The sequence below is a fragment of the Neolamprologus multifasciatus genome, chromosome 3 (assembly GCF_963576455.1).
Source record: "Neolamprologus multifasciatus chromosome 3, fNeoMul1.2, whole genome shotgun sequence".
NCBI lineage: Eukaryota > Metazoa > Chordata > Actinopteri > Cichliformes > Cichlidae > Neolamprologus > Neolamprologus multifasciatus.
In genome coordinates, this window is record NC_140441.1 from 24,383,803 (window position 1) to 24,410,959 (window position 27,157).

At 41.1% G+C, this 27,157-nt stretch overlaps 1 protein-coding gene and 1 long non-coding RNA gene across 3 annotated transcripts in view; one reads left to right on the top strand and one right to left on the bottom strand.

The window, feature by feature from the left end:
* Positions 1-27,157, top strand: part of LOC146522196 (uncharacterized) — a 360,305-nt gene that overhangs the window by 25,433 nt on the left and 307,715 nt on the right. The window lies entirely within an intron of this gene.
* On the bottom strand, positions 6,532-20,173 carry LOC146522197 (uncharacterized). 2 transcript variants are annotated; one of them, XM_085155458.1, is made up of 3 exons: positions 19,689-20,173; positions 18,548-19,369; positions 6,532-16,863 (listed from the first exon to the last, which is right to left on the bottom strand). In XM_085155458.1, exons 1-3 carry the CDS (start codon positions 19,735-19,737, stop codon positions 11,378-11,380), a joined length of 6,357 nt encoding a protein of 2,118 aa, XP_085011584.1. In that variant the 5' UTR covers positions 19,738-20,173; the 3' UTR covers positions 6,532-11,377. The 2 variants fall into 2 exon arrangements, with proteins under 2 accessions (XP_085011584.1, XP_085011585.1); XM_085155459.1 differs by having other exon boundaries at positions 10,129-16,863; positions 18,548-19,321.

Sequence of the window (27,157 nt, forward strand, 5' to 3'; positions counted from 1 at the left end):
TCGTCTCTTTTCGCTGAGATATTTGGTGCATATATGGTGAGATCTACTGAATAAATTAGTGAAATTATTTAACTGAAACTGACTGAAACAGAAACATGTTGCTTGGTAAAATTTGTTATCGTTCAGTTTCGTATGTGGAGGCTTATTTAGTTTTCTCGTTATTTCTAAATTAGGGTCACTGACACATTCAGCCACACTGACTCATGGGCTTCGTTTTACTTCGGGCCACACTTTAACAATGGGACTTGTTGGTGCCTACAGTTTGCATTTATTCACAGTACTGTGCAAAAACCTTGACGCGCTCCTCCTTTCTTTATAGTTTGCTTCCAATTAAATTCAGTTCAGTTCAACTGTATTTATATAGTGTCAAATCACAACAACAGTTGCCTCAAAGAGCTTTTATCATAAGGTAAAGACCCTAATATAAGACAGCAGCCAGTCTTCGTTGTCATTTTAAAAAAATATGTTTATTAAGATTTTTAATATAAAGAAAAAAACCAAACAAAACAGACAACACAACAACAAGGGTACTCAGAAACTCAGAAGGAGCTTAAAATTGTCATGGTCCTGGGTCGGTGACCCGGCGCTTTGAGTTTGTGATTATTATTTTCTAGTTTATTCTGATTTTGTATTGGTTGTTGGGGTTTGGTTGTAGTGTTTATTTTCCCTACCTGTGTCTCCCTCTGTGCTCTTTACAGGTCCCCGAGTTTTGTGTTGTAAAACAGTCTGTGTGTTTCCTGTTTTACTTTGTAGGTCTGTGTCTCGTTATGCCCATTACTTCCAGCTGTGTCCCCTCCTGTGTGCTATTTCCTGATTACCTGGTGTGTGTATTTATAGTTGGTGTCTGCCTGTGCTTCTCGTCGCGTCGTCTGTGTTTCTAGGTATTCTGTGTTTCTCTGTGAACCTCCCGTGTAGTCCACATTATTCCATATTCCTTTGTGTCTCTCTGCTCCTCGCTCCATGTCCTCCGTTTTGTATTAGTTTTCCCAGTTTAGGTTTATGTTCGGTTCTGCCCACACCTTGGTTTTGTGCACTGTAAATAAAACCCACTTGCACCTCCGCCATTGTCTGCTATTGGATCCTCCTTTCTCACCCTCCACACGACTGCCGCCCCAGCCGTGACAAAAATTGTCTCCTCTTCCGGAAGAAATGGAAAATTGAGTTTCTTGTCATTTTCAAAGCAATAGTTCTCCGGGTTCTTTCAAAGTTTGCCTTGCTGATGTGTTTTCATTCATTTTCAGTGGAGTCCTTGTATCTGATTATTTCTTTCTTTGTTAACTATAACTAGTTAACACAGACCTTCATTTAAACATAAAAGTTATTTAACTCAAGGAATAAACGAGTGTTGTGTCTACACATAGATGACTTAACAAAGAACAAAACTGAAATTCTATCTCTATACACTTTGTCATCAGCAGCCTGTCACAAAAATACATCATTTGTTCCCATTTCTTTAGTTGAATTTGCAGTGATTTCCAAAGATGATGCAGTTTCACAGGAATAAAATAGTATTTTTGCACCAATGAGGTTATTCCCATCTGAAAGTCATCGTCTTAAAAAATAGGAAGGAAAATCATTGAGAGGAGGTAAGGAAAGGGATATGGAAGTGAGTGTCTACAGCCATGTGGAGGCTCTGTCATGATTCGTTGCTACATTGCAGTCAGTGGTGTTGGAGACCTTGTCAAAACTGATTTGATCCACCATGTAATACCATCTGGAAATTACATATTATTTTCAAAACTTGTTAGAATTATACAATCTCTTTTTTTAAACTGCATTTTATGTATGTTTGTACATGTTTCAGTAAATTACTGCACCTATTTCTCATCTTTCTAGCAAAACATAAAGAAATAAGAGTTGGCTCAAGACTCTTGGACAGTAGTTGCATGGATTTATCCACAACATGCAAGCCACCGATACTGTCTACTTAACATGTAACACTTTTGCACACTAAGCAGTGGAAGAATAGTTCTTCTCAAAGTGACTTCAGCGTACATGCAGAATTAATCTTTAATCTCCTCACCCTCAACCCAGAGCTGTCACTTATCAAAATTTCATAAGAGTAATCGAGATAAAACTAGAAGAAAAAAAAAAACCCTCCTTCCCTGTAATCCTGGAGGAAAGGCGAAAGAAAACGTTTTCAAGGTGTTACATGGTGCCAGACAGCTCTCCAACTTGGCTTTTCAGATATGCAGCCACTAAAATATTCTACAGGGGCCAGGGGAGTGGTCTCTGTGTGTGTATGTGTGGTTCATAGTGCTAAGCCTTTCCTGCGTAGAGGGTGGACATTTTGTTCTAAAATGCAATTGAAATTCTTTATCTTTGAGAGATTAAGAAAGTAAGGAGTTCAAATGAGGTAAAAAGCGTCCTTGTCCTGCTGCAGAGTGGAAAAGAGAGCGAGGGCATGAGTAATAAGTCATGTAATACCCCATTACTCCATCACAGAGATCTGTTTTTTTTCTGCTCAGTCTTATATAAAGTAGCTACATAAGGTTACCAGGTCATTCGAGGATATGCTGGATTAGGCATGTGGTGTGGGAGTTTCAGTGTGTGTAACTGCCAGTGACGCGTCAGTGCACAGGAAGAGGCAGAGAAACCGTTTGCAAGTGATGCAAATACGCTAGAATAAACACTGCCTACAGCTGTACATTCACGCTCGCATCGCTATATATGTGTATACATCGACAGCCATTGCGCAATAAGCGAAACACATTATAGAGCATACAGTCTGTACAGAGCACATACTGCACACACGGGGATTTGTGCTCGCCGCTGGAGTGCGCTCATCCTCTGTGAATTTTTGACCCCTGCTCCTGGGCATTCAGACAACATCTGTTATTACGTGATCCAACTGTGATGTATTAGGCGAACACGGTAGTACTGGCTTCTCCAAATGCGAATAGAACCTCTGCCAGATGATTAAAGGGGCAACGCAAGCAGAGCCTTGAAATGATGCAAATTGACAAACTATGAAAGAGAGGAGGAAGAGAAAAGAGAAAGATGCCAACGTGGGTGGAGAAGGGAGAGGGTGGGTGACACAAGAGTGCCAACAGATTCCACTCAAAGACGTGTAGCTCTGATGGCTCTCTTCATCTTTCATCTATTTCTACCAAGGTTAGATCATTAAATTGCACTGCTGCCCCCAGAAACCTCAGGGGTCAGGGGACTTAGGTTTAAAATGCTTCATAAGTCAATCAAATAAAAAGGAAGAGATGCATCTGGCTGCTATGTGGAGAGCTTGGCGGGCATTTTACACGTGAATGTCTAAGGACATACAGCTTTAAAACCCATCCATGCTTTCTTGTCAGACACAGTTTGGATTTCCCCAATATCAATCTGTTTTTCTCATGATTTTGTAGCTATACCATCTTCCTCCTTTGCCTTCTCCCCCTCTTCTGGTTATTCCAGCCATTTATCAGCCTTTGGGCATCTGCCACCGTGAACTGATCAGAGTGCGCTCACCTAGGACTGGAAATGTTCGTCATCTGGTTTTCTTGCATCCTGACCTTCTGTTGTACTCAACTCACAGCTCCAAGGAGGCCACTCAGACAGAAAGGCTAAATGTCAAACATGGACTGAAAAAGCTTCAGTACATTTCTAATGTCTTAAACTTCTGTTGTCCCCCTTGGTTTTATTTTTTTGGGCAAAATGTAGAAAATATGTCTGAATATTTTAGATAATTTCCCCTTGTATGTATGGCCAAATCAAGCAACCGATTTGTGTGGTGCAGCAGCATGAGTAGCTGGCTTGGCAGTCACTGATGAAGACACTATGAATAGATGGGGATCTTTGTGATACTATCTTTGTGGCTGTTAGGTTTCCCTCCACCCATTCCATATAGAGGCGACTACAGAAGTAAAACAGATATTGAGCAACCAGCCATGACTGAAACATGAAAAGAAATAGTACACGTGAACGAGCTAATTCAGGTGAGAACAGAGAACCATGAGACAGAAGGAGGAACGGTTAGAACAACACTCAGGGAACTAAACTCTAAGATTCCAGATTAAAGAGTTCAAACAAGCATTCAAACTCTATGTAGAGTAAATGGCAACAAGAACTCAAATGCAATAAGAAATAGTGACCAATATTCTGTAACGACAATGAAACAGGAAACACTTTATCTGTTGACTGAGGTCTGTCTGTGTAGGCTCTTTTCGGCTGCAGTTTCCTGTCACAGTCTGAAGACATGCATGTTTTTGAGATACTATGTTTCGGTTTCAGGATCTTAAACAGACCTGAAACACTTCCCTTCCTGTCATATGTAAATACATAACTACTTGCACTACACACCTGTTTGTTCTCATTTCTGTGCCCCACGCTCCGCCACTTGTTTTCTCTCAGCATTGTCAATCACGCTCAAATGAGAGCCACTGCTGTCTTCAGTCAGCATCCCAGCTAGCTTGTTGCTCTATTATCAGTTTCATCAGCATCAACATTTGGTGGTTGGTCTCAGTGGTAGTGAAAGGCTAATTGGCCATAGGTGTGAATGTAAGCGTTGTAACCCTTTGATAGACTGGTAACCTGTCCATGGTGTTCCCAGACTCCCCCGCAAAGACAGCTGAGATAGGCTCCGGCCCCACCACGAACCTGAAGTGAAGAAGAAAAAGAAGAACATGGGTGGATAGATTGGCTGATTACAAGACAAACAGAAAATATTTATTAATAAATAGAAAACCTCAAACTTTAAAGAAAAAAAAGACTGTCACCAAACCCAGTCAACATGACATTTAGCCACAGGAAAAATCAAACAAACTATAGCACAACATTGAAATGACTCATTGCAAAAGCCATCTAAAAGTGGCATTTGTCAGGTCAAGTCAAACCAAGCTTTGTATCTATATCATATTTAAAACAACCTCAGGTGACCAAAGTGTTGTACAGGCTGTGCAAAATATACATACAATTAACAATTGTAATTCAACCAGTACAGAATAAACCTAAATGAAAACATCACCGCATACACCATTTTAGAAATAAATCAGACTATCTTCATGTGATAAAAAGTCATTTCTCTTGGTAAAGAACAAGTGAAAGCCTCCGTTTCTCATCTGTTTTCAAGCCTGGGTCCAGGAACGTCTTTCTTCACCACTATCATCACCACCTGTCAAGACAAAAGTTTCAGTGTGTGTAAAAAAGTTTCTCTTTGACCCAGCTGGCCAGATCCTGTTCAGCTTATTCAAGTCAAAGTGCAACTATAAAAACATTTGTAGGGTGTTCCAGATAAGAGGTTCTGTCTTTAATATGTAGTAAAAACAAAAATATTTTATTCTTGCTGCAATCCCCCTTTTAGAAGTCTCTCTGAATAAATAAAAGCCATATGTACATACTTTTTTATTATTTTTATTTTTTACAGTGAGTGGAAGTAATTCATATCCTGATGATGTTTTGCAATGTTTTTACGTTCAATGAAGCCTTGAAGGAAGAATGAATTACAGCCCTGAAAAAAAGATCCTCTGTGGACGCATCATAATACAGCTCGCCTGCTTCAGACACAGAGTGATGTACATGTGCATGAAACTGCTTCAAATAAAAAAGCAGTAAAAAAAATGTTGCCACATTTGTACATTATTTTAGATAATTCGACACTCTTATGTGTTACACCAAAAGTTAATAACATTAAAAAAGAAAAAGAAAAATGCAAATGTCTGCCCCACAGAGCACCTGTAGTGTGCAAGTTGTTGAGTTTGTCTATACTTATACTTCGCTTATTTAGCTTCTTTACCTTGTGCCACACTGGATATGAATGCTGTGAGTTGCTCGCTCTGACAGCTGCTCGTGCAGGACTTGATCAGCCAATCATTTGCCTCCTGCCAGGTTTTCAGCCAATAGGGTGACATTGAGCCCTCGGGCTGGGTGGGTAGGTGGTGGTGGGGTGTGAGTCTCATTAGCTAGATTCCAGGACCTGGCTGTGGCCCACTGGAAGCGCTCAGCCAGAAAGGATGCAGTCCAGAGGGGGATTCATCATTTGCAGCATCGTCTCCTCTTCCTTGTTCTCTCTCTCTCTCCTTTTGCTCCATCTTCAGCAGGCGAGGAGGAGGAGGAATGCGAACAAACACAAAGGAAAAAAAAATGGCAGCCTCTTCGATTTTTTTTCTGAAAATCATAAACACACTGTCATTCAACAATCATAATCTCCTCATTTTACACATTTTTCTGTTATAATTAGCTGGTTTCTCCATATATCTACATAACTAATGCCAACAGCGCCTGCCTCTTGTGCTGTTATGTGTTGTTGCACACTAGATCACTGTACAGTTTGATTTTTTAATAACCAACTCTCCCCAACATCCAAAATATGAACAATTCATACACGACAAGTCGACTCTGGTTTCAAGCTCAGCTAAAGTGGCTGCTCTCTGAGACATCTGGCCACCTCTTTACTCCGGCAAGAACATTTTGTGCTTTTGTGGCGCTCCTTTACACTACAACTACTTTGGGTACATACTCCAGAGGGCCTGTGTGGGACCATCGGTGGTTTATGTAACTGTGTGGAACGGTCCTTCTCATTTCGAAAGACTAATGCTATCTAAATGCATCCCCTGGGAGGTGGCTGGGGTGGGGAGAGTCAGTAGGGAGCGCAGATTTGGATCTCCTCATGGTCCATCAGGTTCAATAAGGACCGAGGGATCAGTGCTGACCTTTGCAACCACAATCACGCAGATACCTACATTTCAAACTGGAAATGCAACATAGGAGTCATGCTTTCTAATAAATTAGTTTCACTTCAATTAATCAATAATGGGCAATTTAGATTTAATTTAAAGATGCAGCTATAAAAACACTATAAGACCAAATGGATTTGCATAATTGAATCAAAAGCGTGGGGTTTCATGTCAACAGGCACAAAAGGAAGAAAACTGGCTTGAAACTTTAAATCAGTGCGTCATGGTGATAAAGATACGCTCATTCAAAGCATTCGTCATACGTGACCGAAGCATCAGATTCTTTGTTGTGACTAATCATCCTCGAGCACGGTGAACAAATCACTATCTTGTCTTCCAGGTATTCGATCCTCGCAGTGGCTTTGTGTTTTCTGAATGGCACTTTTTTTTTAGCATCAGCAAATGTGCAATCACAACATGAGTTGTCATAAACTGGCACCAGGCTGCCGTGCTAATTACGGTGAATCCGAATTAAACCTGGAGTATTAAAGGCACTTGAATATTAATGGAGGTGTTAAAGCGGAATCACATTTATTTCCTTCCCGGGTCAAGTACCGAAAAGAAAAAAACAGAGCTGGAAAGACCATTATTCAAATGAGAGTGCACAGACCTTAATAGAAATCAGCCAAACCATTAACTTCTGTTTTAACGCAGCCCAGTAATTTTGTTTCCAGCATTTGTGGACGTGATTGACTGAGCTGTTCCTGTCTATTGTGGTGGATGTAAATGTGGCCCTCTTCCATATTTTCCAAAAAGCCTCATTCAGGACCTTAAAAGGTTCCAAATAAAGATAAACTAGGGTTAGCATTTTGCCTTAATCTGAAATAATGCCAGCTAAAACCGAAATGAGTGCCCAAGAGTCGTTTCATCAAACACTGTTTTCACCATTCAGTGAGACAATCCTGATGTGGAGCACGTATTCACCTTTGATCTCACAGATATAGTGGTGATTTTTGGATGCCGAGTGACCTTGAATGGAAAGAAGAACAGGCGTGATGGATTTCCTGGGGTCACAGTTCACATAATAAACACATTTTATATGCTTCTACTTTCAAAATCCTAAACTTGTAGATTATTAATGTTTCTCTATGAGGTGAAGGCCTATTTGTGTTTTTTGGAATGCAAGTACCCGCATGTTTGTACACAACCATCTCTTAAGAATTGGTCCAAACATAAGTTTATGTTCCCTAAGTTTCCTGAGTGAAAATGCTTTGTTTTTGCCAGAGGTCAGACAAGAATGGTCAGACTGCTTTCAGATGATTGGAAGGAAACAATAATTCAAATGACCACTTATTACAACCAAGGTATGCAGAAGAGCATCTCAATGCACAGATGGGCTAGAGCAGAAGACCACATCAGGTGCCACTGCTGTCAGCTAAGAACAAGAAACTCAGGCTACAGTGGGCACAGGCTCAACAGAAGTGGACAAAAGAAGATCGGAAAAATGTTGCTTAGTTTTGATTTTTGTTGCAACATTCAGATAGTAGGGTCAGAATTTGGCATAAACAGCATAAAAACACAGACCCATCCTGGCTTGTGTTGCTGATGGTGCTATAACGGAGTGACAGACCATATCTATCCATTTACATCCGCAATGTACCCATCTATTGATGGCTGCTTCCAGAAAATAGGTGCACTTCTTGTCACAAAGCTCCGATCATCTTCAGTTGGTTTCTTAAACCTGACAGTGAGTTCACTGTACTCAAATGACCTCCACAGTTTTCAGAGCTGAATCTAACGGAGTAGCTTTTGGATGTGGTGAAACGGGAGATTCGCATCACGGATAAGCAGCCAACAAATCTGCAACTGTATGATTTTTTCATGTCAATATGGACCAAAATCTTGAAAGGATGTTTGCAGCATCTTGTTGAAACTGTGTCGTGAAGAATTAAAGTAGTTATGAAGGCAAAAGGTGTTTCAACATGGTAGTAACAAGGTGTACTTAATAAAGTGGCCGCTCAATGTATAATCACAGCAGTTTTTAGTCTGTAGGACAGCAAAGTCTTATGTCAGTTTGTGAAATCATTCAAAGATTGAGTGCTTTCAGAACCAAAAGAGCAACAAAGTCCATGATAGAAAGCAAATTTACAAGACTATTATTTGTTTGCTATAATATTTATGTTACACACGCACATCTATCTATCTATCTATCTATCTATCTATCTATCTATCTATCTATCTATCTATCTATCTATCTATCTATCTATCTATCTATCTATCTATCTATCTATTTTTATGGCTATTACCATTTTTTCAGAAATGCACTCAAATCAATGCAAACTTATAATCAATAAATCAAGTGTTGTGATATTATAAATAATGTATGTAATGATAAATCTAAAGGATTTACAAATGAAAAAGAGCAATGCTTATGGGATATTATAGCTGGGTTTGTGTTGGCTGCCTCATATCTTTAAGACATTATGCTAAATGTATGAAAATTATGTCTCCATCAACTTTAATTTGACAACTTTTTTCTTCCTAATTTCCCCCCAGACGCTTTGAAAGCAGGCCTACCCTGCGGAGATGATCAAAAGAGCAGAGCTCCATCTTGACACAACACCCTCTCATCTCGCCTCTAAAGGCAGCTCGCATTGAATGGACAGATTATAAAAACATTGCTGCCATGTTAGCTACAGACCAGCACTCACACTACATAATTATTAGCCTGATGATTGCACACAAGTGTTTTTGGATGCTGCATCTGGCTCGGCGGATGATGGAAGTTGTTGTATGTATCCACCCGCATTTTTCTGGCTGTCAAAAATTGCATTCTGAGAAAGCCGTACTCCTCTCATCAAGAGTCATAATTTACTTGTCAAAGCAGGAGTCCTCTCAGCATGTGGGAGGCTCCCTGGGGTTATAATTGCGAGACGGTTTGGTTCTCCTGAAATGCCTCCAGTCAAGACGGAGCAGGGGCCTGCTACTCAGGCTTTGTGTACTCTTTCCTTTTAAAAGTAGCCATTTACACAGAAAATTGTAAAACACGGTAAAAAACGAATATATATATATTTTTATATATATTTATATATATATATATATTCACTATACTTTCACCATCAACTCCTTATAATCTGTGACTTTCAACACTGATTACTTTGGTAATCTCTACACTGACACAAGGTCTCCACCTTGTGGATGAAGTATGAAAGTGGCTTAAATGCTGCCTGCAGGTCAGCCAAGGTTCATCTGAAAAATCATGTCCGATTATTTTATATATAGAAATATGTAAATATACATGTGTACGTGTGAGACCATGTTAGATAATTTTATATGAATATTTATATACGCATATGTATTTATCCATCCAACCATCCATCTTCTTTTGCTTATCCAATTCAGGGTCACGGTTGGGCTGGAGCCTAACCCAGCTGTCACAGAGCGAGAGGCAGGGTGCACGCCGGATAGGAGATATATACTGTGTCTATATATCACTGTCTATGTATATATATATATATATATATAGATATCAATATAGATATATAGGAAGATAAAGATATATATAGCTTTATTAAGAGATATAAATAGCGTGATGTATAAGTTTAACATGATGAAACACATATAGATGAACTTTAGCTGACCTGCAGGCAGCATCCCACATGTTTCAAACACACCGGTGTCGTGTCATCGTACATTTTACTCTTACAAATTTTTAACAGCCATAAAGGTTTTAGATTAAGATTTCACATTTATCCAATAAATGACAAGCTTTTAAAACACTTTGTTCTTTATCGCTAGTGTGACCTCATAAAAACAGGAGACCACACACTTCCACCGAGGCTCAAAATTCCCCTGATGCCACGCTCAGACTGAATCCCTGGATCCAGAAGGATATAAAGGGTGATGAATTTCACAGTCTTCTTAAGAAAATAAAGATATTCCCAAGCGTCCTTGTGTCACATTGATAGGCATTTGTGAAGCTGTGATGTCAAATGTTCAGTTTTGCCTTATATCACAGTGAGAAAGAATACATTTAAAAATTCCTAAGCTAAGACCTATCTCCGAAAATATTTCCGTCCACATCCATCCATAACTTTCTGAGTAATCCTGGTAAAAGACTAACTACCAATCATGTAACTTCATACACACACAGTCAGTCTCATGGCTAATCCTGAGTTAGTCACAGAATGTGGTGCTTGTTCATGTGCACACACACAAAATGCCTTTTTTGTGACAGTCAGCACAGCTTTGGAATAAATGTGTTTCAGTGGGATGTGTTTTTTTCTATGTGTCACATATTTTTTCACATTGCACTTATCTTATGTTAAATCTAACCCAGGCGACACAGAGAAAAGATTTTTAAATTTAGAGGCATGAACTCTATTTTAACCTGAGTCATTGCAAACCTGGAGATAAACAAACACCAAAGTATAAATGCAGCAGACCTGTTTGGATCTAGCGGTTAAATGATACTTGCTTTTTCAAACTACAGTTATTGTCCCACATGAATCAGTTAATCAGTTCATTGTGTGGCCTGACACCCATGAGACTGTGTTATAAATGCAGCAGCTCGATCAAACACTCTAAACTCGAGGCTTGAAAAGGTAAAACTAATCAGACTGATTACAGATGATCTGTAGCAAAAATCCAGATGTGAGAGCTTATCCTTCCTTTAGTCACATTTATTCAAATATTATTACATATTAGGAGGAAATATACATTATAACATTTTTATTTTTTGCATGATGAATTCAATCAGTTCTGTAAAAGTTTTACACCGGAAACTGCTCTCTGCTGGTCAGTGTAACAATGTCATCCATCTTGTCGAATAAGCCTTCAATTGCGGCGTTATTCTTTTTGCTGGTCAGCACATGGTACCTGCCCCCGCAGCGCTCTACGAGCCCCATCAGTTCTCCGTTCCTGAGGATGTGCTGCTCTGCGCTCTCCCCTAAAATCTCCCCCCACGTGAACAGCACCAGAGCGCGCTGCCAGATCTCCTGTCCGAGCAGGCTCATGTGCTCCTCCACGGCTCTTCTGTACTTCTGCGTGCAGGTCAGGAAGGCCGGCATGAGCAGCAGGACAACGTGGGGACCCGGGTGACACCAGGAGATGCTGTCGAGAATGCCTTTCAGCTGAGAGGCGTTTGCCTCGTCGGGTCCGTCTCGCCACCTCAGGCCAAGCGGCTCTGCGACGGCGAGGCGCCTTCCGGCTATTTGGCCTTTCCACGACCTGAAACTAGAGCCGCTGAATCTGGGCGCTTCTCCACCCAAGATGGTGACACCAGCAGGGGAGCAGGAAGACCAGGTCTCTCCCAAAACCATCACCCTCAAATCTGACCCGGGAGAGCCTTTGTTGTTTGCTCTTGTGCGAGGTCGAGACAGGAGCTTCAACTCGCCGATCACCTTTGCACTTTCGGCCGCTTCTTGTCTCACTTTTGTCTTCCTTGTCTCCGTCAGCGTTTCAACTTTTAGTGTTTCAAGATGACAGTTATTGCTCTCTGCAGCTGACAAAGTTGTTTTCATCGTCTGATCTTCATTATCTGAATCTTTTCCTTTTCCTCTTTCCCTCCTCTCGCTGACCTCTCGGCACTCTAAAGGCGAGCTGTCTTCCGATCTCTTATCATCAGTCCCGTGTTCTCCGTTCTCCAAAACGCTGTGCTGTCTCCGGCTCAACTCTTCCTCTCGCTCTTTGAGGTTCTGCTCCCACGTGCTCAGTTTTTTCAGCGACTCCTTTAGATTCCTCTCCTTCTTGCGAAGCTCTTCCTTCAGCAGAGTCATTTCCCTGCCCATCTCATTCAACTGCTGTGTTGTGTAGTTCACGTGCTCGTTCTGCATCTGCAGCTCCGACTTCCAATTGAGCAACTCCTGTTCTTCGTTCTTCAAGTAGTACTCCCTGTCTTTCAGCTCTTTCCCTTGGTCTTTCAGTCCTCTGACCTTCTTCTGTAGATCGTGACCGTGATAGCTTAGCTCCTTTTGTCTGCCCTCCAGGACTTTCAGTAAGCTTTCCAGCTCCCTCTCCATTTTCTCAACATTCTGCGCCTTCTGCTGCACTTCTTGCTCGTATTTATCCTTCTCCTCTCGTTCCTTTTGTTCTTTTATTTGCAGACTCATTTCCACTTCTCTAAGTTCTTGTTCTTTACTTTCCAACTTTGCCTGTTTTTTGCCAAGCTCCTCCTGTTGTGCATCGATGTCGTGACGTCTTTTGCTCAGCTCTTCTTCGCTTCGTAGCAGAACTTGCTCCCTTTCACTCACTTCTTTCTCCCTTTTTAGGAATTTCTCTTTGAGCTCCTCATCCCTTGTTCTCTGTTCGCTTTGTTTCTCTGTCATCTGCTTCTCAAAATGCTCTCTCAGCTCATTCATCTGCGCCTTGGTCTCATCTTCTCTCTCCTTCACCATTTCTAGCTCCACTTTTAGTTGGGCATTGATGTCTTTTAAAGGCCCCAGCTCCAGATCTTTCTCTCTTAGCGTGATTTGGATTTCCTCGTATCCACTGAGATATTTCCTGACCTCTTCATCACTCTCCTTCTTCACTTCCTCACACTTAGCTCTGAGGTTGTCAGTCTCTTTTCTCATCATCTCATTTTGCTCCTGCAGCTCCTCAACTCTCTTCTGACTTAACTTGTATTTCTCTGTGATGACCTGAATGCTCTTAAGCGTTTCTTCCTCTAGCCGACTTATGGTGCTGTCCTTTTCCTGTGTGATTGACTCAATATCCTCATCTTTCATCTTGATCTCCTTTTCGTATTCCTGAATCATGGCCGTCATCTCCTTTTCCATTTTCTCAGTGAGCTCCTTCAGCTCTGACTTTGTCTGCTCGATTGTTAGCCTCAGCTGGACGGTCTCCTTCTCATTTTCCCTGTCTCTTTGCCTGAGGCGGTCAAGCTCTTTCTCTTTCTCCTGCAGTTTTTCTGTCATTTCCGCATCCTTTTCCATCTCTTGGTCTTTTTGCCGCTGCTGTATCTCGTCGATAGCGGATGTTTTGCGGTCGTTGCTTTCTTTCAGCTCTTCTATTTCTCTTAAGAAGCTCGCACATGTCTGTTTTGCCTCATCGATCTCGCCGTCTCTCTGTGCAAGAAGACTTTGGGCTTGTGTCAGTTCCTTTGTCTTCTTGTCGATGATCTCTATCAGCTTGTTCACCTCGTTCGCCGCTTTCTCATCCTTCACCTTCTGCTCTTCCTTCCATCGTGTCTCCCTGGTGTCGGCCAGCTGTTTGGCGCTTTCAATGTCAGCCTCCTTCTCTTTCAGTTTTCTCTCCATGTCACTTAAAAGCTGCCGTCTCACCTCCTCCATCTCTTGTTCTTTGTCTTGCAGCCGTTGCTCTGCCTCTTTCTTTTGGCTGAGAATGATTTCCCCTCTTTCTTCTTCCTTTCTTTGCAGGATCTCGTCAATATCTTTAATGTGTTGTTTTAACTTTTCTATCACTCGGCTGTTTTCTTCCGCAGATTGCTCCATCTGTTTCTCGTGATTTAACTTGTCTCTTTCTCTTTCCTCTTCTGTCTGCTGCAACCGTTGCTCGAGCTCCTTTAAACGTTCTTTTAACCTTTCTAATTCTGCCTCTTGTTCCTCCAGTTTTTGCTCCAAAGCTTTTTTGTAGTTCAAATAATCATTTTCTTTCTCCTCCATCTGTCGAAGCTTCTCCTTCATTTCCATGAGTTTGGATTTCATCTCCTCTGTTTCCTTTTCCTTTTCTTGCAGCTGTTGCTCAGTCTCTTGCATGCTTTTTAAGTGATCCCTTTCTTTCTCCTGCTGTTGTTGCATTTTTTCTTTCATTTCTTCCACAAACGCTTTAAACTCCTCGATCTCTTTTTCCTTCTCCTCCAGCGTTTGCTCCATCTCTCTCTTGTATTGTTCTTTGTCCTTTTCACTTTCTTCGATTTCGTTTTTAAGCTGACACTTTAACTCCTCTGTTAGCCGATCTCTCTCTTGCAGTTTTTCCAGAACATACTTTTCATGGTTCTGATTCAGGATTTGCTTTTCTTTTGCATGCTTTAGCTTTATTTCTTCAACTTGGGCAGCATATGTTTCTTCCAAGTCTCTTATCTGTCTCTGTCTTTCCTGCAGTTGTTTATCTATTTCTTTTGCGAACTGTTGTTTCAGCTCTTCAGTCTCCTTTTGCCTTTCTTGCTCTACGCCCCTTAGTTTTTCAGTGTACTGTTGTTGGATCCTCTCCACATCCTCCTCCTTTTGTTTCACATTTTTATGAACTTCCTCCTGGTGTTGGGCACTTCTCGTCTCCATCAGATTTACCATCTCACTGATTTTTAGCGTCATCTCTTGATGCTGATGTTTTAAGGCCTCTATCTCCTTTTCTTTCTCCCTCATCTTTTGTTCCAGTTCTCTTTTGTGGTTTTGATGAATCATCTCTTTGTCTTTTTCATTTTCCAGCATCTTTTCTTCCATTTGTGCACGGCACTTTTCTTCTATATCTGCTATTGCTTTCTCTTTGGCCTCCACACATTCCTTCTTTTCTTTAGCAAACAGCTCTTTCAGCTCTGCGGCCTGCCTTTGTTTTTCTTGCTGTATGTTCTTTATTTCATCACCGTGCTCTTGTGCCATCCTTTCCAAGTCATCAGCTTTTTCTTTCATCTTCTTTTCATATTCTTGCTGTTGTTGAACTTTTGCTGTCTCCATCATTTTTTCTATTTCATTAATCCTTGTGGCCATCTCTTCCTCATGCTGCTTCCTTATGTCTTTTATCTCTGCTTTCTTCTCCTGTATTTTTACCTCAATCTCTTTCTTATGCTGTGATTTGATTTCTTCCAATTTCCTCTCCATATCTGTCTCATGTTGTTTTACGTTATTGAGAGTTACCTGTTTTTCCTCCGAGGCTTTCTTCCTCAGTTCTTCCATCAGTTTGTCTTTTTCGAGCAGCTTTACTTCCATCTCACTCCTTAGTTTTTGTTCCATCTCTGCCGTCTCCCTGTTTTTTTCTTGTACTGTTCTCTTTAGAGTGTTCTCATAGTGGGTTTTAGTCCGGCTGATTTCTGCTATTAAAGACTCGTGTTTTTCAGTCCAGTCAGATATCTCTTTGTTGAGGAGCTCTATGGTCTGCCTCAGTTTCTCATATTCTTTCATCCATTCTTGTGTCTTTGCTCTAAAAGCATCCTCCCTTTGTTTTGTCTCATGTTCCTTTTCTACGCTGGCACGCTCAAGGTCGAGAAGCTTAATTTGCTGCTCCTCGGTTCTTTCCTGCAGTTCCTCAATCTCTCTCTCTTTTATCTCCAGTTTGTAAAGCAGCTTTTCCCTTTCTTGTTGAGCTTGGCTCAGTGCTATGCGGATTCTCTCCTTTTCCAGGCTCAGATCCTGAATTTCTTTCTCTCTGTCCTCTGTCAGCCATCGCATCCTCTCCTCCAGCTCACCGAAATCGTTCTTCCTCTCGCCGACTCTCATGTCTTCATCCTCCGCTTCTTCCTTTTGAATGTCAGCTTTTCCTGGAGATTTCACCTTCTTCCTTCTATCAAAGAACCATCTGATGCTCTTCATCTCCCTGTCCCTCATGTTCTTCAGCTCCGCCTCCTGACGAAGCATCTTATCTGCCATCTCCTTCAGACGTTGGTTGAACTTTTCGTTTCTTTGTTGGCTCAAATCCCTGACTTCTTGAACCAGACCGGAAAAAGCCTCGCATCTGTTCATTGTTGCCATCTTTTCCACTTTCTCTAGCAGCTCTGTCACCTTACTGGAACCTCTACCTCCTCTTCCTCCACCATCTACACTGCTGATGACGTGGTATCGCCGCCTGCACTTCTCCAGAAGCAACTGCAGGTCCCTGCCTCCACTCTGGATGTGCTGCTCAATATCCACTCCCTCTCTGAGTTGATCTCCATGGGTGAACAGCAAGATTGTGTGTCTCCATACACCTTCTCCCAGAAGTTCCAGATGTTCTCTCACATGTCCCGCTTTCACCAGTGTGTCCACCCTCAAGGTCAGCAGGAGTGCATGAGGACCCGGAGGGCACAAAGATACACTGCAGACAATCTCTCTCTTCACTCTCTCTGGAGTTGCACCTGCCACACCCGCCTCCCAGCCCGGCGTGTCCACCACAGTCACCAGCCGCATGGCCACCTCCGCTTGTTGACGAATGCACTCTTCTGTTACGGCTCCCGACTGGAAGAACCCTGGTTTTCCAAGGATGGTGTTCCCAGCAGAACTTTTTCCAGTTTCACGCTCGCCCAGTAGAACCAGTCTGATCTCAGGAAGACGTCGAGGGGATTTGGAGAAAGACTGGTGGGCATCCAGCTCAGAACCCTGTGGACCATCGCCTGACAGGAAAAAAAGGGGACATTTTCAGTAAAAGAGAACTATTTTAATGCCATAACCCAGCTGTAATCTCCAAATATTTCATGTTTTTCATTTAATTTTTTATATTTTTTGTAAAAAAAAAAAAATAGCCCAGAATAATCGCTCAGGCTACATTCACACGTAAACGGGTATTTTTTTCCACCTTAAAATAATTTAAAAGTCATATTGAAAAATATCTCCATCTCCATGGATCTCAAGCACTAACTACAGCATCCCAAAGCAAGAGGTGGGGATATAACACTAACTACACATAAATGTTGGCCAATCAAAAGACAATAATCAAAATGTTGCAATATAAAACTCTGTCTTCTTTGTCTATGTTTAAATGAAGACGTTTCTGAAACACTTTAATGAATGAAATCTCTATTTTTTGTACAGTAAACAAAGCTACATTTACCTGAGTACTCTATGTGTTAGTACAGGCTTAATTTATTTACAACTTGGGACTGACTTTCTCTGCTGTGCAGGTAACAAGAGAGACGTTCATCAGAGCTTTCAAGAGGAAAATCAGGTAAAACTCAGCCTTACAATAAAAACTGTAATTGTAAGATCCTATAATAAGACAAAAACAGGCTCTGTAAGCCTGCGGAGATCTGTGTGACTCCCTGTGATTTTGGTTATAGTTAGTAGTGTTACCACTACTTACACACTAGAAAACATAGAGCCACACTTGTGTTTCTTTTCACTTTAAATCTAATAATCACATTACTTTAATGACTTCAGTCTCTATCAGCTTCTGAGCTTCATCCTAGCAAATACAACCTACCTAAACACAAATCAGCACTGTTATTTAGAGTTGTATTTCTGGTCTGTGACGTTTTATTTGTGCCAAAATTGCCAAAATTATGCACAATGTCTATGTCTGAACTGAACACATTGAAAAAACATTTGACAATCACTTTTTCACTTCCAGCTGTAAAGATGTATATGCTCTGTGACGACAGTGATGGCTACTTCTAGCAGGATAACAAACAATTGTCACTGGTTTCTTGAACATGACGATGGGTCCACTGTATTTAAATTACCTTCCAGTCACCAGGTCTCAATTTAATAGGGCACCTTTGGGATGTGGTGGAACATGAGGTTAATATCGCAGATGAGCAGCAACTGTGTGAGCTTATCATGTCAATATGAAGCAAAATCCCTGAGAATTTTTCGAGTACCTTGTTAAATCTGTGTCACAAAGAATTAAGGCCGTGCTGAAGGCAAAAAGGAAAACGAAATTAATACTAGCACTAACTAATGAAACTAATGCAAAACCTTTAAAGTGATGAGAAGTCACTTATCAGTGCTGTTTCTGTGTAAAGATAAACTCTAAATCATGACTGAAGCTCTTCTTACAAACACATTAAGTCCATTCAAGGTGGGGGTCAAACATGGTGCTAGCAAGGTGTACCTAATAAAGTGGCTGGTGCAGACAGTGTGGATCTTAAGATAATTTTGGCACAAACTAAACTTTGTGTTTGCACCTGATGCTTGTTGAATATCATCATTTATAATTCCTCCATCTTTGTGATGCAGTGACGACTGATATTAACTTTGTTCCGGTCTCGATCAACCTTTTTTCTGGGCCTTCTAATCATATGAAATGATTTCATAAACTTAAGAAAACTTGGGAAGTGTTATAAAAATAAACAGACTTACTAATGAGAGTGGCTTTGATGGTCCCTCTCTGCATCTGCGCCTCCATCTGTCGCTGTTTCTTTCTCCTCTCCCTGGCTCTCCTCTTCCCATCGGCCTCCAGCCCCAACACGATGGTATCCATCTCTAAATGGTTGCTTCCATCCTTCTTCTTATCTACCATCTCCTCCAGCTTCCTTATCAGCTCTTTAACCTGTGTCCCATCTCCTTTGCTCCGGTTATTCACAACATGGTATCTGTTTCCACACTTCTGCAGGAGTCTGTGGAGCGACGGGCCGCTTGACACGATTCGTTGCCCCATGGTGCCCATGCCCAGTTCGTCTCCTCTGGTGAACAGCACCATAGTGTGCTCCCACACGTGTTTCCCCAGCGGCTCCAGGTGTTCCTCAATCTCTATGATGTAGTCATCTGTCACAGAAGCACAGGCCCGCACGGCCAGCAACACAGCGTGAGGCCCGGGAGGACAAAGCGACACGCTTCTCAAAGTTTCTCTCCTCACCCAGTTTGGAGTGCTATTAAGCGGGTAGTACCACTCCCACCCAGGTGTGTCCACCACTGTGAGTTTTCGCCCCACCACATCAGCTCGCCTTTTCACACACTCCTCTGTGGGCTTCCCGCTCTCAAATCCCCCCACTCCTCCCAGTATCGTGTTGCCTGCGGCGCTCTTCCCGGTTCCTTTCCGGCCAAGGAGGACCAGCCTAAGTTCCTGAAGAGCAGGGGGGCTACTGTCTGAGGCAGGGGGGTGTTGTGGCTTCATGGTGGCCTGCAGGCTCTCATCTGTGAAGAAAGGGAGAAGTACTTCCTCAATGCACCGCACCGGATAAGCTGAATGACACAGACACAGAAATGCGATAATAGTCAGACATCTGCTCACTACTTTACTCTTAAAACTGCACTTGAAGCCCTCAGTTTCAACACCCAGTGTTACCCAACATCTGTAAGAGGACTATTATACTATGCTTGCAAATTATATACTGATTGTAACACGTTAAAGCACATCTGCATCATCAAGTGAGACTGTTTATCAATGTCGTTATCAGTCTGTCTTCAGCGTCACTCAAAGGGGCCAGAGTGCAAGCTAAAATAAAAATTACTGTTAAAATTACTGTTTTATAAAAAAGTAAAAGATCTACAAGAAACTCACCACCGTTTGTGCTTACGGCTGGACTGCAGTTCTCATCTGTCATGTCCATCACTCCTGTGTGCACTTTCCTCCTCTTCTTCCTCTTCCTCTTTTTTAGTTCCTGTGTTTTTTTCTACAGCAACGATTTCTTCACCATCATTACGAAGGGAAACACAAAAAACCCCTCCCCCGCTTGCTAAATAACTGACCCAAGCTGATGATTGCAGTCACACAAAGTGAACAAAGACTGTCTGAGGGAGGCAGACTCGCTGCCTCACGTGACCTGTCTGTGGTTTTTTAACTTGCTCTCATTGAACACGACAGGAAGTTAGACGGGTGGCACGGTGAGCTTTTGTGACAGTCCATGTTTGCAAAGTAAACGCAGGCAACACGTCTCTGCTCCTACATGCCGCACACAGATGCAATGGTTCACACATGTATGCACACGGTGCACATACACAGAACATGCTTCTGCATGCACACATGAGCAGATGCATGTGTTATCTTGAGAACTGCAGAGCTCCTTACCGTCAAATGGTGCTCTGTGGTTAAGAGTGTGGAACTTCGGTTTCCTCTACCCATGAGCGACAAGAGACGACTCGAAATAAGATAACTGTCATCGCCACAGAGGTTTTTCATACTGAGGAAACACATGCAAACTTTAATTTAAGATCCCGTTTTATAAAGCACAAAGGATGAAGACAGGTTTGCATTTATTTAAGATGCAGAATTTTAATGTTTGTTTTCTACTTCAGAAACATGTTGCTAACTGTGTTGAATAAGGAAGAGCACGTTTCATCACGTTTATCAGAGCACCACGATGCACTATGTTCCTCATTTTACTGACGGCTACACTACACTAAACTGAAGCCGCCAACCATCCTACAATCACTTCCCCATATTTACATCATGCAAATTCAGAGTGAACTCGGAAATGGCAGCTGAGAGAGAGGAAAAAAAACAACATCTAAAAAGAGCAAATGTTTCCGCTGTTAGTGAGTAAGGTTTTATTTAAATAGCGCTTCTCAATAACAACATTCACAAAGTGTTTCGCAATACAGAATAAGATGCAACAATTAAAATAGCATAAACAGATAAAACTAAATAAAGGCAAGCCTCTTTCTTTATTTTAGAAACATGAACAGCTTCAATGAGTCTTACATCCATGTGCCATGATTTGGGGCCCACAACCTCAAAACTACAGTTATCTTTTGTCCATAACTTGGATGTTGGTACAACCGACAAATACTGATCAAACCTTACAGATCTAGTCCGGTGGGTCAAAAATGAGGCGAATAGGGCCAGCAAAGACTTCAACCTGCTGGACAGCTTTGGAAAAGGAGGCCATAAATCTTTGGACTTTTAACATCATCAAGTTTTATAGACCAAAGCCAGTTATGCTACACCAAAGTAGTTAAGTAATAAGTAATTAAATGACAGACCTGAAAACCAGTTTCTGTTTTTCACTGTCTAAACGTCTTTACACTGACAGAAAGTGCAGTTTCATTCATCCCACTCCAGATCAAAGTGCGCTGTGTGTGGACCTCAATGTACCATGAGTGTGACATCCCTGATTTAGACATGGTGGGCTCTGATGACAAGTCTTCAAACAGCTTAGAGAAAAATTATGATGATTGTCATGACAGCTGAACAAGCTGTTGATTTAGATAATGACATACAGAGCCATGAGAAAGACTCTGCTCCAACTACAGTTTTCTTTAGTAAAGTGTTTATGGAACCATTTTACTTTATTTTCCCCCTTATTTCAGCACTGGCACAAACTCACTGAGTCGTAAACTTTATTTATAGTTAATGAAGAATAACTTCCATCACTGTTTAAAATCAACTGTGGACTACACATACAACGCATGTCTTGAAATAGTGTTTATCATTAACTGTTTTCTATCTGGTTTCATTATGCTTCTGTGTGGTTTTGGTTTCATTTAGTTTAGTATTTGTACCCTTTAGTCCTTGTATTTTAGTTCTGCTGACTTTTTGTGTTTATGGAGTTTATTTAGTTGTTAAAGCATTTCCCTTTGTCTTTCTATCCTTTCTGGTAGTGGTTCATTTGTATTTAGCATTCAGCATTCTTCCCTCCTCCACATCCTCTCCCCTCTGTTTGATTTCACTGTGATTCTATGTTCTTAGTTTTATGTCTGTTTTTCGTTGGTGGCTTGGGGTTTTGATTTTTATCTTTTGTTATACTTGATTTCTAGTTGCTGTTCATAAGTTTTTTATTTATGTTTCTCTGGGGCTCCTTTTGTACACTGTAGTCTGTCTCAGTATTAAGTATTAAGGGTATTTTCCTGTTTTTACTTTGTTAGCAAGTAGTCTCTGGTTTCTTTTTTACAATTTTCTAGGGATGAGTTTAGTTTTTTTTTATTTTCTGGTGCTTGGTTCTTGTATTTGTAGTAACAGTAATCCCCCTGCTCTGTCTCGTCCTCCCATATTTCTTCCTCTATTGATTCACTTATCTTTCTACATTATGTTGTTTTAGTTGTTTCCATGTTTTAGTTAGAGTTTTACTTCCTCTTCTGGCAAGATTTGGCACAGCTGTGCATCTTTACCCTCTGGTATTCCTGTTCTCAGTGTTGTTTTATCCATTTATCCCTGGCTATGTATTTTCTGTGGTTTTATGGATCTGAACATCTTGACCTTAAGTTCTGTCCAAACTAGAAGTGACATGGTGACCGTGTTGCACAGAAACTGAATGACATTTAGAAACATCGAGCAACTATGGGAAAATTAACCGCTAATGTTGAAGAACTGAGATAAATTATAATCAATTTCCATGTGAGTGACTGAAGTAATTACCAATTACAGTGAAGAATGGCTCTGATATATGACTTTGTTGTAAATACCAACTTGCTGACAAATTGACAGCTGGTCACACATTCCAGACTCTCCAGTCGCTCACCTGGAAGTTGAGAAGTTTATTTTGGCTCTCACCCACTTCCCATTACCAACACTTATTTCTCCCTTACTTGCAGAATCTTATTCACGTTCTGTGGTTTCTGGTTTCCACGTTGCTTCCAGTGAAGCTTAAGAGCCTCCTCTAGGCAACTGAACTCGTAATCTCTACAAGTGACCGTCCATCAGCTTCAAAGTGATGTTTGACCAACAAATCAAAGCTACAGCCATACTAGGAGGGTTTCATAATGATATGAACACCAGAAACTACAAATAAAAATGGTGGCATGGTGACCAGGCAGGTCAAATACAGGCAAGATCTGAAAACTGCTGTTCACAAACGCTGTCCATCTAATCTGACTGAGCTGGAGCTGTTTTGCAAAGAAGAATGGGAAAGGATTTCAGTCTCTGTGCAAAGCTGGTAGAGACATACCCTAAAAGACTGGCAGCTGTAATTGCAGCAAAAGGTGGCTCTACAAAGTATTGACTCGGGGGGCTGAATAATTACGCACACCCCAGTTTGCAGTTATTTATTTGTACAAATAAATCATGTATGATTTTCGTTCCACTTCTCACGTGTACACCACTTTGTATTGGTCTTTCACGTGGAATTCCAATAAAATTGATTCATGTTTGTGGCTGTAATCTGACAAAATGTGGAAAAGTTCAAGGGGGCCGAATACTTTTGCAAGCCACTGTATTCCTATAACTTCCAGAAGAGTGAGTGAAGCGATTGCCAATGAGTGTAGGATAAAGACCTGGTAGTAAAAGACATTGAAGGATTACCTATACCTGTCCTGAAATATCCAGTAGCATCCAACCACCTTCAAGTGATGGACAACGAGGTGATGGACAAAGATTTTGTGGGTCTTTCGGGCTAACTGACAACAAACTTAGGCGATATGATAGAAAAGCTAGAACAGCTATTAAATGGGCCTCACAGAGAGATTATTTTCCCAGTTACACAAATAACAGGAGAAAAGAACTGAGATTCTGAGATGAAAATATTGAAATAATGGACTGAACAGAATGTTTCCCATTTCTTCAGTTTTTTCATAGGCAGACATATTATACATGCTGTATATATTTTATTTTTACTTAAATATAGTATGAGAGAGAAGCTAGATTAGCACAGAGGAAAATAACAATTTAGCTTTACCCCAGGTCAATCTGAAATACGGGATGCATTTATTTCCTAACAGGTGTTGTATTGTTTCCCTGCACCTTGGCTGTGTGGCCTCTCTGGGTATACACACATGGTGCACCATGTTCTCCTGTCCTGTCCAGTGAGCACCATGAAAACACACACAAATATTAGATCATGTTCTTTATGATTCACCCTTTCCTCCAGCACTGCTCAGGGTTAATAAAAACAAACCCTGTTTATGGAAAGGACTGAATCAGCCATATTGATTTGGCACCATTAACCCAAGCGGAGCTGTTTTGAGGTCTGTTAAGTGTTCTGCGAGTATTACCATGATGGATGCCTTTTGACACGCGCGCTGCTTTTTGTAAATGTCAAATGAATTACTTTTATTGGACTCCCTGCAGCAGCGGCAGCAATCCCCTCCAAATGTGAGGCTGTCCAGCATCTAAAAGAGTCCATATCATGAATAAAAAATCAGCCTGAAAAATTCCACCATCAGCGCTGGAACTCTCTTTAATGTATCATGTAAATTTCCATCGGCATTTGCTGATTAGTTTGCCCCTGAAATTAACTGGTCAATGGAGAAGATAAGTGCTAGTGGTGGAAATGGGAAACACAGAAATGTACAGTGCCGTGTTCCCTCTGTAATTTTAGTTGAACCGTGAGGCTTGTGGGGTTTCATTTTTAAAGTAAAAGAACTGCGGCCAATAAAGTTTCTTTTTATGGCTGATTTAAGAGTGCATGTCTTTCCAGCTCTGAAAATTAAACCATATTTTAAGGTTTGAGTACCACTGATGGAAAGTCTTTCTCACGTATTAATGAAAGAGAAATTTTGTTCATGTACTAACCACCCACTCCTCGGAAGTTTTGACTTCTATTGTTTTTGGACTCGTTTGTTGCTCTTTATTAACCTTTGACACAATTGACTATGTGCACGTTAGCATATGCTACTTCCGGTGCGGAAAGTCCTGTGGGGAGCTTTGTTTCCGGTGTCCTATTCGCGCCTTGTTTACGGTCCAAAACAAATTAAGCAAATGAATGAATCAAGCGGCGATTTACATTTCTATAGATGCCTTGGGCATTTACCCAATATATCTGTAAATGATGTTCATCGACTTGTCAATATTTTTCCCCCGCGCCTCAGAGCAAAAGAGAAAAGGGATTCCCTCGTTTATCGCGGGTGTTATGTTCTAAAAATAACCAGTGATAGGTGAAATCAAGTAGCCAATTTTATTTTTTGACGGTGCAAAACGTTTCGTCGACATCCAGTACTGCACTTCAGAGTCACACTGCTAGCGATTGATGCAGCGATTCTGTATTGTACAGGAGAGACGTCACGGAGGAGATCGTCTGCAGTGGTCAGGACGCAGGACACAATGTGATGTGATGAAAAAAAAAATAAGTGCGCAAACTTGCACTAAAAAATCTGCGAAACAGCGAGGTGAAAGGTGAACCGCGTTATAGCGAGGAACCACTGTAAATTTGAAGGTAAGTCACAACATACCCTTCGTAAATACTAATGTGTAGAAACCCTTACCAGCAATCATTCATTTTTTGTGTGGCTTTTTTCACGGTTTGTTAACATGCTGTGTAGGTGTGTACTTGACTAGCTGGTCTCGACATAACGGGAAACATCTGGTTTGACTATTCTTCACCTGTAGTTTGAATGCTGAACATTTGCCTGTTTAAATCATAAGACCAGTCACTATACAGAGATGTGCTTCTGAATGTGGACGATGTGTCTTCTGCATGCAGTGATGCAGTTCTGCTTGTGTTGAGTGATGTAAACAACCGATCAATCTAAACTCTTTAAACGTCAAAATTGAGCATTAGATTTTTTTATGACACACAGTGGTGAGTGTTCCCACCTTCTGCTCTTTGTAACTTAAAGCGATCTTTCCGTTTTCGAATTTTGGACATGATTTTGGAGTATATCTTCGCAGTAGCGATTGACCGCAAAGTAAAGCTACCGGAAATGTACAACCCTACACTCGGTCTCAAACCAGGAAGTTAGCATTTTCTCGTGCACAGGGTCTATATCAGTGCCAGTATGGAAAACTGTTTACATCTAGTGACTCCACAGCAACATGTTAATGCTAGAGCAGGCTAACTGTGACTGCCAGCAGCCACAGATGTAGCAGTGTTTGCAAAGGTGGTAATACCATATTAGCAAAAATAGCAGTGGTAACATTAGCAGCATACAAACTGGAACATAGTGATGTGTCGGTCGCGAACGAAACGGCTCTTAGAGCCGGGTCTTTGACGTGAACGACGCAAGCCGGCTCCTTATCGTGAGCCGTGTTTTTTTTTTTCTTTCTCTCACCCTCTCTCTCGCACTTTTTTTCCGCTTCACTCCGCATGTGCAGTGTTGCCAACTCCTCAGTAAGGAAAATCGCTATTGGTTGTCCTAAAAGTCGCTAGAAGTCGCTAAATGACGTCATCACCTAATTTGCATAATTGGTCATGCTAATGTAATTGTAACCTACGCTGCTGGAGAGAGAAATAACATCGTGGACGAGACATAAAGTGAGCAAAAAACTTCCTAAATGCATTTAGAATTTATTTAGAACTACAAATTAAATTTCTTTTAGCAATTATTGTTTTTTGTAATGTCACAATTCCAACCCTGCTCCTTTACCTGGGCTTGGACCGGCAAAAGTGACCCAAAATAGGCACTCTGGTGGAGTTACTTTGTGTGTGTGTGTTTATAAGTAGTTTTAAACCTGATCCACAAAACAGCATAAGAGTAAAAGAAGAACTGACTGCGTTACAGCACCTGCTGCTTGTTGAGAGTTAAAGCGATATGCGCTTTCACGTCTTTTTTTAGGGACTTTATTTAGAAAAAAAGTTGCTAGGGGGTCTGAAAACTCGCTAAATATAGCGACAAAGTCGCTAAGTTGCCAACACTGCGCATGCGAGCCTTGTGCTTTGCGCTGGGAAGAGGGGGGAGGGGCGATAGTTACACTCAGTAGCACAGGAACAGAGCCGGAGGGAGAGAGAGAGAAAGAAAGCCAGGGACAACAACGTCACATTAGAAAGATATAGTAATCATCCACAACTTTTTCAGTTGAGGATGAAAAAGGATTCGGAAAGTTTATTCATGCAGGCCCATATGACAGAGAATATGCATCTTTTTTTTGTTTTCATATTTTAATTTATATTTAATTGTGTTGTGGTTTGCAGTGTTTTGTGTTTTTTCACTTTAAATTTGTTTAAAAGGAAAAAGATGAAAATTTAAATAGTTAAATGTGAATAGTTGATTTTTGTATTATATGATTTATTTATTACATTTTATGTGGAGTGAATAAATAAAAGTATATTTACGGTGGCCCCGAGAGACAAAGCACGTAAAAACTCCAAAACACGTACAAAAGACAACAGAAGTGCTCCAGGATGCTAGGCGCAGTGTTGAGCTTTTGTTACCTAGAGGCTA